Genomic DNA, 13,464 nt, shown 5'->3' with positions numbered 1-13,464 from the left:
ACCCCTGGACCAGCCACCAGCCTCTCAGCCAGCTCCCCTGATAGCACTGGCCTCACTGCTCTGCCAGTCCCTGCCCCTTTCTGGCCCCTCGTGGCAACCCCTGGCAGCTCACTGATAGCAGCCCACTGCCCTGCCAACACTCCACCACCACTCTAGGCGCCCTGGAACAGATGGTGCCGGACCAGAGAAACCCCATTTACAGAGGTTCTACCTGTAGTTCAATACAAAATTGAGTTTGCAGAACTGACTACAACCAATCTTGTTTTGACTTTACCAGCTTGCCAAATACAACACAATAGTATACAAAAATGGAAAAACTTAATGTTCTGTACTTTTTATAGGCTCTTTTCAGACCACAGGCACAGTTTAAGATTAAAATATCAGACTACTACACAGAACGTGTAACTCTGCTATTGTAGGGATAATATATTAATGTATTGAAAATGATTCCTCCAAATGGAAGTGACTCCCCATAATTTGTTCCCCACAACTTAAAGTGTTTAGATTTATTATTAATTCTTCTTATTATTATTATTTGTTAAGATTGTTAAATGTTTAGATTTATTATTATTATTGCCCCTTTAGAATATAATGTATTAGGTCATGTAACTTAGAACTGTTAAGAATATAATCCTATGTAGCCAGAAACAGCCCCCCCTCTGTGCTCCAGGGCATGCTCAAGTTTGTGCAAGGGGCTGCTTGAAATTGACATTGCAGAGATACATTGTAACAATGCATTGTCAAGCCACTAACTCTGCTATGGGAGCCAAGCCCTGTAATTGACTAAGGGCATTGTTACTTAATTGAGGCCTGTTCTCTTTAAAACATTGTAACTTTATTCAGCACTCAGAGACTGTTTTAAGCAATACCACCCAGAAACTTTCTGTAACTACAACTTTTATTATTATACAAAATACTGTATGAATGTATGAGAGAGTGCTTGGATGATGAATGAATGGCTCTGAGAGGTGCCAGCCTGAGAATACAGCAACAAAGGGCTGAAGAAGGCGTCAGGTGCCAGTGCAACCAAAAGGTGTCAAGTGGAAAAAACCAAGTACTGGAGGTCCACCCGATGAGATCACTGACGAGCACCTGGCAGCCACCCTGGAGACATCAGCATGATGCAGCAATTTCCATAGACTGGCATAGGAAGAAATTCCTATAAGAACTGGACTAAAAAACTATGGAATCAGAGTCCAAGGTTCTGCTGCCAGCCCACCAGGAGCTTCAGATGCACATCTGATCAGGACTTCGCTCCCCACTACCATCACTTGTGTACAGAGTACCTGGCCAGTATTTTTATTTTTATTTTTATATATATATATAAAGTGTATAAGGGTTTAAGTAGTGTTAGGAATAAGTAGTTAAACAACGTTGTTTGCTTCTATCTTTTCTTTATTTTTTTATTATCATCTTTACAATAAATGTGGCTTTTTGCCTTATCCCCCTCATAAGATCCTGCTTGCTTTTATTGGTATAACACTATGCACTCACAAAAGTTTATAGTGTTATACTGTTCCTTACATGCAATGTCAGTGCCACAAGAGCCGTGTGCAAATCAAAGTCCAACAGCTATAGTCATTCTGAACTAAGGATGTTAAGTATCCAGTAATTTACTAATCAAAGTCGATGCAGATAGGGCGATAGTAGATAGGGCGCCTCCGCCCTTGAAGCGTAACAGCCCTAGGTCCCCAGCTGACCCTGGGCTCCATGCTGTGCAGCTGCTTTGAAATGCTGCGAGGAGCCTGATGCTGGGCTCCCTGTGGCATTCAAAACAGCAGCGCCACATGGAGCAGCTGACCCCAGCCTCTGTGTAGTGCTGCAGCTTTGAAATACCCCCTTCTCTTCTCCCCCATCCCTTGCTGTGTCTGATAGAGAAGGGAAGTGATTAGTCAACTATCCTGTTGACTATCCGATCAGCATTTGCTTATCGGGTAGTCAACTAGCCCTTGACATCCTTATTTTAAACCCACATGTCAAATGAGATAATACCTAATGCTTACATGAACTACCAAACAAAAACCCAAATAAAATTTTGCACTAAGTAACAGAATGAACCTGACGGTAGCTGTTCCATTATTTAGTGATGCCCTTGCTGACCCGCTAAAATTAATCCTGTGACATGAATGTAACTCACTGAATCAGTTAATGAAATGTGTACACTAAGCTAGCTCTGGTACAAGTTTAACTGGGTTCTAGGATGAAGAATGGTATAATGGCTCAAGCCAGGGACTACACAGGCATCAGGACTATAGTTTTATTCCTTGGGCTTCCTAAAGCTCTATCAATATAACTGGTGAAATTAAATTATGGGCATATTAAGTACTATGTGTAAATTATTATTATTTTAAGTAAAATTTAGCCATTTGAGCAGTTTGCCTAAGATGCAAGTTTTAAATAAATTCAGAGACACAAATATCTGCCAACAAGTAAAGAGATTCTAAACCACAGAGAATACTCAGAATATTACCACCAAAATACCTTAATGCACATTAGTTATATTGATACAAGAGTATTCAAGAAGACCAGGAACGAGAGTGTTTAAGAGATGATCAAGTCACTAGTTTGCTAAAAGTTCCAATTAGCAACACCTGACCAAGAGAAAAACCGTATTAAAATACTTGATGTAAATTCTACATTGATGTTATTCCAGTTCAAGCAAAATGCAGGACAATGTAGCACTTTAAAGACTAACAAGATGGTTTATTAGATGATGAGCTTTCGTGGGCCAGACCCACTTCCTCAGATCAAAATTTTGATCTGAGGAAGTGGGTCTGGCCCACGAAAGCTCATCATCTAATAAACCATCTTGTTAGTCTTTAAAGTGCTACATTGTCCTGCATTTTGCTTCAACTACCCCAGACTAACACGGCTACATTTCTATCACTATTCCAGTTCAAGTCCTGCTTTAAAAAAAGATTTGCATTACCAGAAGTCCAAATGGCTCACTGGATGCCTTCATTTATTTCTACCAATTTTATATGTGGTTAACAAAAACCTGACTAATTTATTTAAAAAAAATTTAACTGCAGATTAGTGTTAAGAGGCCTGTTATAAATAATTACTAATAAAAAAACCACCGGGATTCTCTATCTGCTATTCAGAAGCTCTTATTTTATTGGGTCTAGTACCTTATGCTGTACATAAGGGGAACAGAGAATTCTGAAATTATAACAGGTGTCTGCTTGCATCCTAATGAACAGTTTCTCTCCAACAAAGATAACAAGTGTAAGGTTGAATGCTACATAGAATCATGGACCACTAGAACTAGAAGGGACCTTGAGAGGTCATCAAGTCCAGTCCCCTGCCCTCACGGCAGGACCAAGCATCATCTAGATCAGTGGCTCTTAACCTTATTGCAGCCTGCACCCCTTTGGTTCTCAAAACAGGTTCTCGCACCTCTTATTAAAAATCGTTGAAGTAGGTCAGTTTTAAACCTAAGATAATAAAAATCTGGCATGTCTCCCACCCGCAGAAAGGGCATCTCGCACCTTCAGGGGGTGCGTGCACCCCAGATTGAGAACCACTGATCTAGATCATCCCTGCTAGCTGTCTGTCTAACCTGCTCTTAAATAACTCCAATGATAGAGATTCCACGACCTCCCTGGGCAATTTATTCCAGGGTTTAACCACCCTAACTGCAAGGAAGTTTTTCCTAATGTCCAACCTAGGCCCACAGCTTCTTGTCCTACCATCAGAGGCCAAGGATAAGAATTTTACTCCCTCTTCCTGGTAATGCCCTTTTATATACTTGAAAACTATCATGTCCCCCTCTCAGTCTTCTCTTTTCTCAACTAAACAAGCCCAATTCTTTCAGTCTTCCTTCACAGGTAATGTTTTCTAGAACAGTGGTTCCCAGGGCTTTTTATGTTTAAAAAAAAAAACAAGTGCCAGTACTCTAAGACCCAGCAGACTGTCGGCCATTTTCAGTACTGGCACCTTTGTCATCTCTGTCCTTTCCAGCTAAGTTCTGACTGGAGGTGCCGGTACTGCGTACTGGGCAGTAGCATCACAAAAAAAGCAGTGGTGATTTCCAACATTTTTTATATCGGGAACGGCTAAACCCATTCACAAACTTTTAGCAGGCCAGCATGATATTTGCATATTCATTTATGCAAAATGAATATGCAAATAAAATGATACCAGTCTCTAACAAATCAGAGTTTGCAAATATCTACAATAAAAAAAAAAAGACAGAAAAATTCCCCTTTGGCTGCTGGGTGGGACAGGCCCTCCCCCAGGGACAACTGGTGCCTAGAGGGAGGGGGTGCAGAGAGGGGCACCCACAGGTGAAGGGGCATTTGAGGGCACCCTATTTAGAAACTTCAGAAATGTTGTCAGGGGTATAGAAGCTAGTACCCCTAAGTTCTACCACCAGTTACCTCTGCCCTTCTCCCCTCCTGCCACATGGAGTGGGGAAGCTGCCATTGCATCTCCCACATTTCCTTCTGCACAACCACTGCCCTGTCTCTCTCCCTTCCCCAGCCAAGCTGCTCTTGCTCCCATAGTCTCCCCACAGCCTCCCCTCCCCGCATCTTTGTTTTCCCTCCATGAATCCCCCTTAGAGTTTCCCTCTATTGCACCCATTCCCATCCACCCCATAAGTCTCCCCTGAATCTCCCCCAACCTCCCTTTAGCACCTCCTGCATCTTCCTTCCTGCCCCCACCTCACACATCGCTGTTCCCCCTCAAACCACTTATCTGCCCCCACCCCTCCTCAGCCCCCTCCCAACACATGCTGGGAGCTGGCAGCAGCTTCCCTGGGCCCGGGCAGGGATGGCAGCCCACTCTACTGGGAGCAGCCCAGGGCCAAACCCTCCCCCTGTAGCCGAGGGCTCTGCTCCCAGAGAGATTGGAGTGGGGGGGTCTCTTAACTGCCCCCCAAGTGCTGCCCTGGGAGAGGCTTGAAGTGTGGATAAGTATGGATCATGAGTAAATAGAGAAATGTATATTTAGTAGCAATCAGACTATTGTTGTTGGGTTAAATTTTTCTGTGCTAAATCCATGTGCACACAGACCCCCATTCACTATATCTAAGCTGCACCCAGAGATCATGTTTCTCTGTGTTTTACTTTGTTTTTACTCAGTTGCTCTGTAACACCTAGCAACTAAGTATGCATAGAAAGTAACAGTGGAGTGTACCAAAAAGAAAAAGAGAAGACCGTACTCAGCATACACACAACTTCCTGGATTTTGCTACAGAAAAACTGTCATGGCTTCTGAACACAAAAGAGAGACCCTGTCTGGGAATATTTTGAAGAACTTCATTCTCTGAGTAAAAAAAGAAACATGTGTCAAATGTACGCTGTGCAAGAAAAATTTGCAAGGCCTAGTTGCAAGCATGAAACATTGTAAGAGCAAGATGTAGTAGTTTTAAGGACACTATACACTTAGGGTACGTGTAGAAAGCAGCACTATTTCGGGATATGTCTGGTATCCCAAAATAGTGTTTTCCACGTCTTAACTGCACACCCGTTATTTCAAAATGCAATCAAAACAACAGGCTTGCTATTCTGACATCCTGATAAACCTTGTTCCACGAGGATTAAAGAGCTTGTTGGAAAAGTGGTCTCTTTTGAAATAAGCTACACAATCTGCGTAGCTCAAATTGCGTAGCTCATTTCAAGTAGCGCCGCTGTGTAGACGCACCCTCAATGTTCCAAGTACTTACCTGTTAAGTTAATAAAGCATGATTTTTTTTTTTTAAGTTTAAGGACAGCCATCAACTCAGGAGATTTCTGCAATTGCAAATGTGAAACATTTATGTAACGTTTAAGATTTAGTTCAATAAAATATAAGCGTGGCGGCGCATCAGGGTTCCCCCCGCCTCCTGCACCCCCATAGTGGCACAAACAGACTCCACCAGCCAGTAGAATAGAGGGAGTTTATTGCTTCTCCAGGATACAGCACAGCACAGATATAATCTGGTTACAGGGCAGACCTATGATGCCTCAGCCCCCCTTGAGATGGGGGAGACTGGGCCCCTAAATCCCAGCCTGTTGCTTAGGCTGCTTCCTCCATGATACCAGACAAACTAAAAAAAAAAAACCTTTCAGCCCTACCCCCCAGCCAGGTGTTGGTCTCTGCATTCCTTCCTTTGTCTCTCTCCCTGGGAGGCTGAGCCGGGGTGTCTGGTTAATACACATTTGGGTCAGTGAGAATCTCCCATCACAGCACAGGGGGACCCCGGGTCACAGAGCAGACAGCACCCCCACTACGCCACAATAAGTGCTATTGTGTTTGTGTGTATAACGTAGTTCTTATGTCTAACGTACTGCTACTGAATTTGTAAAGTGACACAAGTAATGTTATGTACTATTTCGTAAAATGATAACTTTATTTTATCTAAAAGAACTGCTCAAAGCATCCCTCTCGGATGCTGTAAAATGCAGTACTGAATTCTAAATTAACATGTTTTAATGGTTATTGTTTTAGAAAAATTTAAAGTAGTATCAGTAGGAAACTTGACTTAAATCAATGATTTTTTTCCTACTGATTTAAATCAATCCATCCTGACCCAGAACAGGAGTTTCTCAAAGTATCCTGTTCGGCAGTCAGCACAGGTGGATACCATCACCTTGTGGTTTTGCCTGAGGCACTCAAGGGTGTGGTGGGCCACTGGTATTTCCAGTTCCTTCTCTACCACATATCTGTTAGATCCACAGCAGACAGGAAGGAGGGTGGGTCTAGAATCTCAAAGAGCCTCCAGCTGGAGGCAAGTGTGTTTTCTTCTTCGAGTGATGGTTCCTACTACATTCCACTGAAGAAATCCACCTCTAGTAGGAAGAGCTCATTGTGTACGTGTCCCATCAGGGTGGACAAAGGAGAACGGCATCTCCGTAAACTTTATGACATAGCTACTCTGGGAAATATCCACAGCCCACTTCTCTAGGATTATGGCTTTCCATGCTGGCAGAAATAATTTGAGGCAGCCCCCAAAAGGGGTAGGCACGTCGGGTGGCATATGGAGTGGCCGACAGCTTAGAATAGGTTAGCTGCCCCCACTCTAGCCAGAAGGTGTTGAAGCAGGCTGGAGGGAGCCTGGGCAGAGCCCCGACTCATCAGAGAGAGGCTTATAAGAAGCTAAGGCAAAAGAGTCGCTCAGCAGAGTAGAGGGCAGTTAGGTCCTGCCCAGCAAGGGTGCAGGACTGGCTCCTAGGGATGGAGAAGCACCTTGGACAGAAATGCTGGGCAGGCTCAAGGGAGCTAGAGAGGGAGGCTCTGGCCTGATACCCGCCAGGCTGTGGCCTTGATACAAGGGCCAAGAAGCTGCAAGGGGTGACGGGGAAGTGGCTCAAAAAGCGAGGTTCCCTAGGTGAAGAGTGGGTCCCCTCCTTCCCTCTTGCACGATATCTAGCCACCACTGGAGAGTGGCCTTGACAGACGTCAGCTTGTCTGGGGGGTGAAGGGCTAGACCTTGGATGCAGTTGACCACGGCAGCAGGCACAAGACTGAGGATTGGACACCTTCCCCTTTCCCCTCTCCTTCCGCAAAAGAGGGCAAGAGATCAGATAGCAGGCACTGCCAGAGGGCATTGTCCCAAAGAGCATGTCATGGTCCTGGGAGCGACACAGGTCCAGAGCTAGAGCAAGAAGAGAGTGCAGAGGACCATATGGCAGCAAGATGTAACTGGAGATGCTTTTATTGCTTTGGGTGAAAGCACAAAACAGCTCAGGATGCATGCATTGGCGGGCCACCAAACTGTACTACTTGCAAAGAGTCTGGCTTCAGGTGCATGTACATACCCTTCAGTGGAATACAACAGGGACCATCATTCAAAGAAGATCCCCACAACTCAAAAATTCTGGTATTCTGTTATTTACAGTTAAGCTGAAATGACCAACTGGCATATGAGTGGCCTAGACAACATCCATAACCTGCTTACTATCAAACTTTGCTCTTCTCCTCAAGAAAAATTAGGCAACAACAGGCAGCATAACTGCTCACCTCTACAATGCATTACTGTAACACACTGAATGTGGGAGCACAGCAGAGACTCCAACTGGCACCGTATGCTGCCACCTGCTTCCTCAGCAAGCAAATCAACACCATCCGTTATTCCCTCCCACCCCAACTCATAACCTACTTCTAGGTGTCAGCTCCTGATCTTCAGAGACAGTGATTGATTACAAATATATTATATCTGCCAACTACATTTCTATCCACTGTATGCCAAGACAAAGCTGGGAAAAGGCATCATATATATACACACACACACACACCCCTCCACATAAAAAAAGATTAGCAGAACTCATGATTTACTCACCATATGCCATGTTTACTGATTTTAGTCTTGATCTCTTCTTTCTCTATCCTCCTCCTTACTGTCGTCATGTTATAAGATTATACATTCTTGAGGACAGAAACTGTGTGTCTCTGACTATCTAAAGCACCATGCAAAGTTATAGAATTATAAAAATGTTCTACGAGGAATTCCAGACTACACATTCCATACAATCCCATTTTTCAGCACAATTCACATCTTCAACTCTTGATAATCAGGCAGATTTAACATCATCATTTGTCTTTACCTAACCTGCGTAATCTAAATCACAACAGAATTACAAAGAGGAATGCATCTGATCCAATGTCGACTTCAGTGTTTCCCAATTTTATTTGGCCCCGGAACCATTTGAAACTCAAAAGAATTTTGCAGAACCCCTAATAACATTCTAATATATGGACATCGGCGCTGAGTAGTGACATCATCGTCCCCACTCTGGCTAAGCTGGCATTACACAGGGACACTTATGGTGGCAAACACAAATTAAAATTGTTTTCAATAAAATTCATAAGTGCTTAAATATTAATTATTTTTAAAATCATAAAATGTTATTGTAATGGAATTTTCTCGCAGAACCCTTACTTTCACTTCACGGAATCCCAGGGTTCTGCGGAACACCATTTGATAAACACTGGTCTACTTGGTCATCTCAAAAGTCTTTCTGGGTTTCAATTAATAAAAACAATGGCATATAATCCTGTGTAAAGTGGGGTTGGGAGTAGGGATGTAAGCAACAAGTAGACTATCCAATAAGCATAAGCTTATCAGACAGTCGAGTGGTTGCTCCTCCCCTGCCCTTGCTGCCTCTGATAGAGCAGGATTAAAAGCCGGTTCACCCAACCACCATCTCCACGAGGGGCAAGAAGAGTAGCAGGTACCGGGCACGAGCCGGGAATCAGCTTCTTAATATATTTAAAAAGCAGAAGTGCAGCGGGGGGACCCGGCGCAAGACGGGACAGCCGATTCCTGGCTCATGCCCGGCACCCACTGCCCCCTGCCTGGCAGGCTCGTAATACATTTAAAAGGCAAAGTCGCAGCAGAGTTAGCTCCTGGGGCTGGGCGCTAACCCTGCTGCGGCTCCCCATATGTGTTCATTTTTTTTAATTGTATCCTTTGGTATATATGGTTGTGACTATTTTCTTCCACTATTTGATCTGAGGAAGTGGGTCTGGCCCACGAAAGCTCATCATCTAATAAACCATCTTGTTAGTCTTTAAAGTGCTACATTGTCCTGCATTTTGCTTCCACTTATCGACTAATTGAAATTCCACCGACTAGTCAAATAGTTGAGTAACTAAATCTGACATCCCTAGTTGAAGTGGGAAAGGTTATTTTTTTACATGCTAAACTTTTATTCAATCTTTACACCTCAACTTGTAACATGAACCCCAAAAAAATTCAATACATTTTCAATAAAATATGACAGTAATGTTAGAAAGGATTTTTCATGCCCTCTTATTTTATCATATCAACATTGTATCTGTTACCTGAATAAAAGAATGTTTAAAAGGCTAAAGAAACATCGACTACACAAGGCATGTTCAATAGCCTATTTTTAGCCCCAAAACAGAGGATACTGACTTTAAAGATTCTTTGCAATCTGAACTGACCAGGAATAGATACAGACGGTTTAAATTTAAATTACTCTCTTAAATTATATATTTTAATAGCGTTAATCTATCACTTTACAAAAATGCACTCACTATTAGGCAAGCAAAAAGCAGCTGTAAATAAATGTGGCTAAAAGTACAGAAGCATGTCTCGTTCAGCCAACTTCAGTTACACATTCTAAACATTTGCAAGCCATTGACTGTAAAAACTGTATGTTGATCCCCTAATCAAAAAAACCTGAACATCAGGAACCATTCTTTTTTGATGTACCATTAAAATACAGCACCTTCCTTACACTAGACAGTCATGTTTCATGTCTGATCACACTTGGATGTGAGTATATACAGTATACCTGAATAAAATGACACTGAAGCCTATAACAAGTCTTCACAAAAAACTGTTGCAAGCTGACACTTGTCATTATATTTGGTCTTACAGTGTTAACATGCACAGAGAGTGCTGAAAGGTATAAAATACTTTTATTTTATTTAAGACTTGCAGTGACTAAACAAGCGCTTCTTGGCATCATGTCCAATAATAGCACACAAAATCAAATATAAAGGTTGAAGTTTCATATACTGAGCACTGGAGTCAGGTCTGATAAAATTAGCAATAAAATTAATTTAGCATTAGTAACTTAAAACCAATAGAGCATCTGTCTACTAATTAATCACTCCACAAAGCAGCTCAGGACTTCAGTAATAAATTTGCTATCATGAAATGGCCTGAACAAAGCTGTTCCGGAAAGCTTGCTTTAGCATGACTCAAATATACATGGTCCAGCTAAGGATATTGATCCTTAAGCTCCACTAACTCTGAAAGTTGTACGAACAAATTCCTCAGTTATAGGACATATTCCAGAAGCCCACAAATGAGTCAACTGCTTTAGGTCAAAACAATGGATGGAAATATGCATGACGTAGCAGAATGAAACTGCTTGATTATTACAAGATCATGGAAGAGGGGACAGAGGAAATATGTGAATGCGCACAGAAAGAGACTGAAATAATAAGATCCATTCAACAGATCTAGCTAATTTAACTTGTAATGGGTCGCTTAAAAATCAAAATACTATAAAAACTTATTTTCATAGCGTTAATAATGGACAAAAAGCTACCATATTTAATAAAACTCCCACTTCAAAAATAGGTTATAAAAGAATAACTGGAGTTAAGGAAGTGATTTGCCTTTATATTCCATTTCCTTTTGAAACCATAACGTTGTCTTAAAAAAAATAAATTCAACTCAAGTTCAGAATTCTATAAAGCTTACATATTTTGAATTTAAGTTTATAAAATAATTTTACCAAAAAAGTTCACATTTGTTAAATTTTTCTGTGTATAGTCATAAATATTATGTATCAGCCTCCAGCCAATATTCAATACTGTAACAAAATAAACTCATTATAGTAGAGTTAAGATGGGTTAGCAGTGTCCCCAGAATATGAAGATTTGCTACCAAAAACAGAAACCTCTGAAAACCAGAAAATACACTCAGATCAACAAAACACCAACATTAGAAAGCCAAGAAGCAAACAGTTAGGGTCATACCTCCCACACCACACATGTACACAACCTTACAGTGCATCTGTGAAACTGACAATAGACATTAGGAACCTTACTCATTCCAACAAAACCTGTCATTTTCTCAGTGCCTACCACCACAAATCATGACTCCTATTTGAACACTTGTGACATTCAGAAAATGCATCTGCCAGGGGGGAGGCGGGAGAGTCTGCCTGTCATGCAGCAAGATTGCTTGTTCTCGACTCCTAAACCCAGTCTCAACATGACTTGCTTGTGACACACACTGAACAAGCATTTAAAAAAACAAGCAATGAAGAGTCAGGATGTCTCTCAGGACCCCTGAATTAAAATGATCTTATATTGTCTTCAAACTACCTCACATCCTCATTAACAAAACCCATTTTCAAGCCAATCCAACTCTGCATGTGGAATTAGAGCACCCTGACAATTAAAAATAGCACATCGGAGGGTGTCTATATTTCAGGAACCTTATCTCCAAATGACCTCAAAGGTTCACCACAAACTAAAACACACATGGGGTTACGTCAGCACATCTATGTCTATCAGGGTAAAAATTTTTCACACCTCTGATGACATACCAACCTTAAGCAAACTTTGAAATGTATGCAAATCCTAAGCTTTTTCCATATTGAACAGCACCAATATTTCAGATTCTGCAAACCAAATTATGCCAGTAACTACATTTATACAGTTCCACTGTCTTCAGACACCTGTGCAAACTCGTATCATAATTTGGCCAATGGATTCATTTTCATAAGATGCACACAAGATGGAAAGAATCTAATTTGACTTTCAAAGCCCTATCTATGTGAGGCTTTTATGTTTTTAACTGACATCTTTTTACTTGCAAATTTAACACATTTGTTATGGAAATTGGTCAGACAATTAATATAAAACCTCGTGATGCCATTTTTACAAAGTCATTTTGAGAGCAGAAATGAACTCAATATTGCTAAGCTACTTCTTCAGTGAGAATTTCTATATGGAATTTAAAATTGCACGTTTTGAAAATTGGAAATATTTCTAAGTACAAATAAATTGAAACGGATTTGATTAAATTGAGATGAAAATGTATTTCTAAGTGTAATGTACTGAATTATATTGAGTAGTACTATTGCATTTAACATTTGGCACAAACAATAAGGTTGACATGGTATACAGCACAAAGCTTCAAGTAACCTCTAGCACAAAAATCTTACAATATAACTGACAGAAGAAAGGCCATAATAAGAAATTCACACTTGGGAATTGTAAATTTTGAGAACTTTTTTTAATTGGGTGGGATGAGTTGGAGACTGTTACAAACTCAACCTGTGTGCACTGAGGCACTAAAAATGATGATGGATGCAGGAGTGATTGCAGTGGCATTCTTAAATAGATTGTAAGGTAATTTCATGCAAATAAGGCACCATGGAAAGATTCAAGAAGAAATAAGCAGAAGATGGATACAAAGCATCACTGAAATAGAGTAATTTAATCCAGAATTCCTATGTGCAGCAGCACATTTCCACAGTTACTATAGTATTCCATATTTGTTGTGCAGCTTTCAAGATAGTGCAAAGAAATAATTGAATGTATAATTATATGGTAGGCTTAATAATTATTAAAATTACTCTAGTCCTTCCCCCTCAGGCTTATTTCAAAGGTTGTGATGGTTTGTTCTTCCATCTCCAGACCCCTCCTTTGTCAAGTCCCACAAGCCCCCTAACCCTTAACTTATATTTGATATACTAAAGGTTTAAGTTCAAGACATCTTGAAGAAGTCATTTTTGAGAATGGATTGACAGAAGAGAGGCAGGCAAAATGGCAGATGGGATTGAGAAAGAAGTTCTAGGTATAGAAAACACAGATATACAGGTGGTTAAAAAAAGGTACATGTGAAGGATCTCTCCATAGTAGCCTGCTATTATGAGAGGGGGAGATTTAACTCACTCTCTCTCTCTCTCTCCCTCCCTCCCTCCCTCCACTACTTGGCCAGAGGATGTCATTACCCTCAATATACAGTGCATTTTCAGAGCCGTT

General features: G+C 41.2%; 1 protein-coding gene across 3 annotated transcripts in view; it reads right to left on the bottom strand.

Moving 5' to 3' along the window:
• The window catches only part of ATRN (attractin), a 222,481-nt gene that overhangs the window by 203,056 nt on the left and 5,961 nt on the right, over nt 1-13,464 (bottom strand). The window contains exon 1 of one of the 3 annotated variants that reach the window (XM_025179538.2): nt 8,267-8,533. The exons of the other annotated variants lie outside the window; for them this stretch is intronic. Within the exon in view, the coding sequence (XP_025035323.2) occupies nt 8,267-8,334 (68 nt within the window). The 5' untranslated portion in view covers nt 8,335-8,533. Of the gene's footprint in view, nt 1-8,266; nt 8,534-13,464 lie in introns of those variants that run through there. 3 annotated transcript variants of the gene reach the window in all.

This window comes from Pelodiscus sinensis, chromosome 5, assembly GCF_049634645.1.
Source record: "Pelodiscus sinensis isolate JC-2024 chromosome 5, ASM4963464v1, whole genome shotgun sequence".
Lineage (NCBI taxonomy): Eukaryota > Metazoa > Chordata > Testudines > Trionychidae > Pelodiscus > Pelodiscus sinensis.
This window is presented reverse-complemented; position numbering and strand designations above follow the sequence as displayed.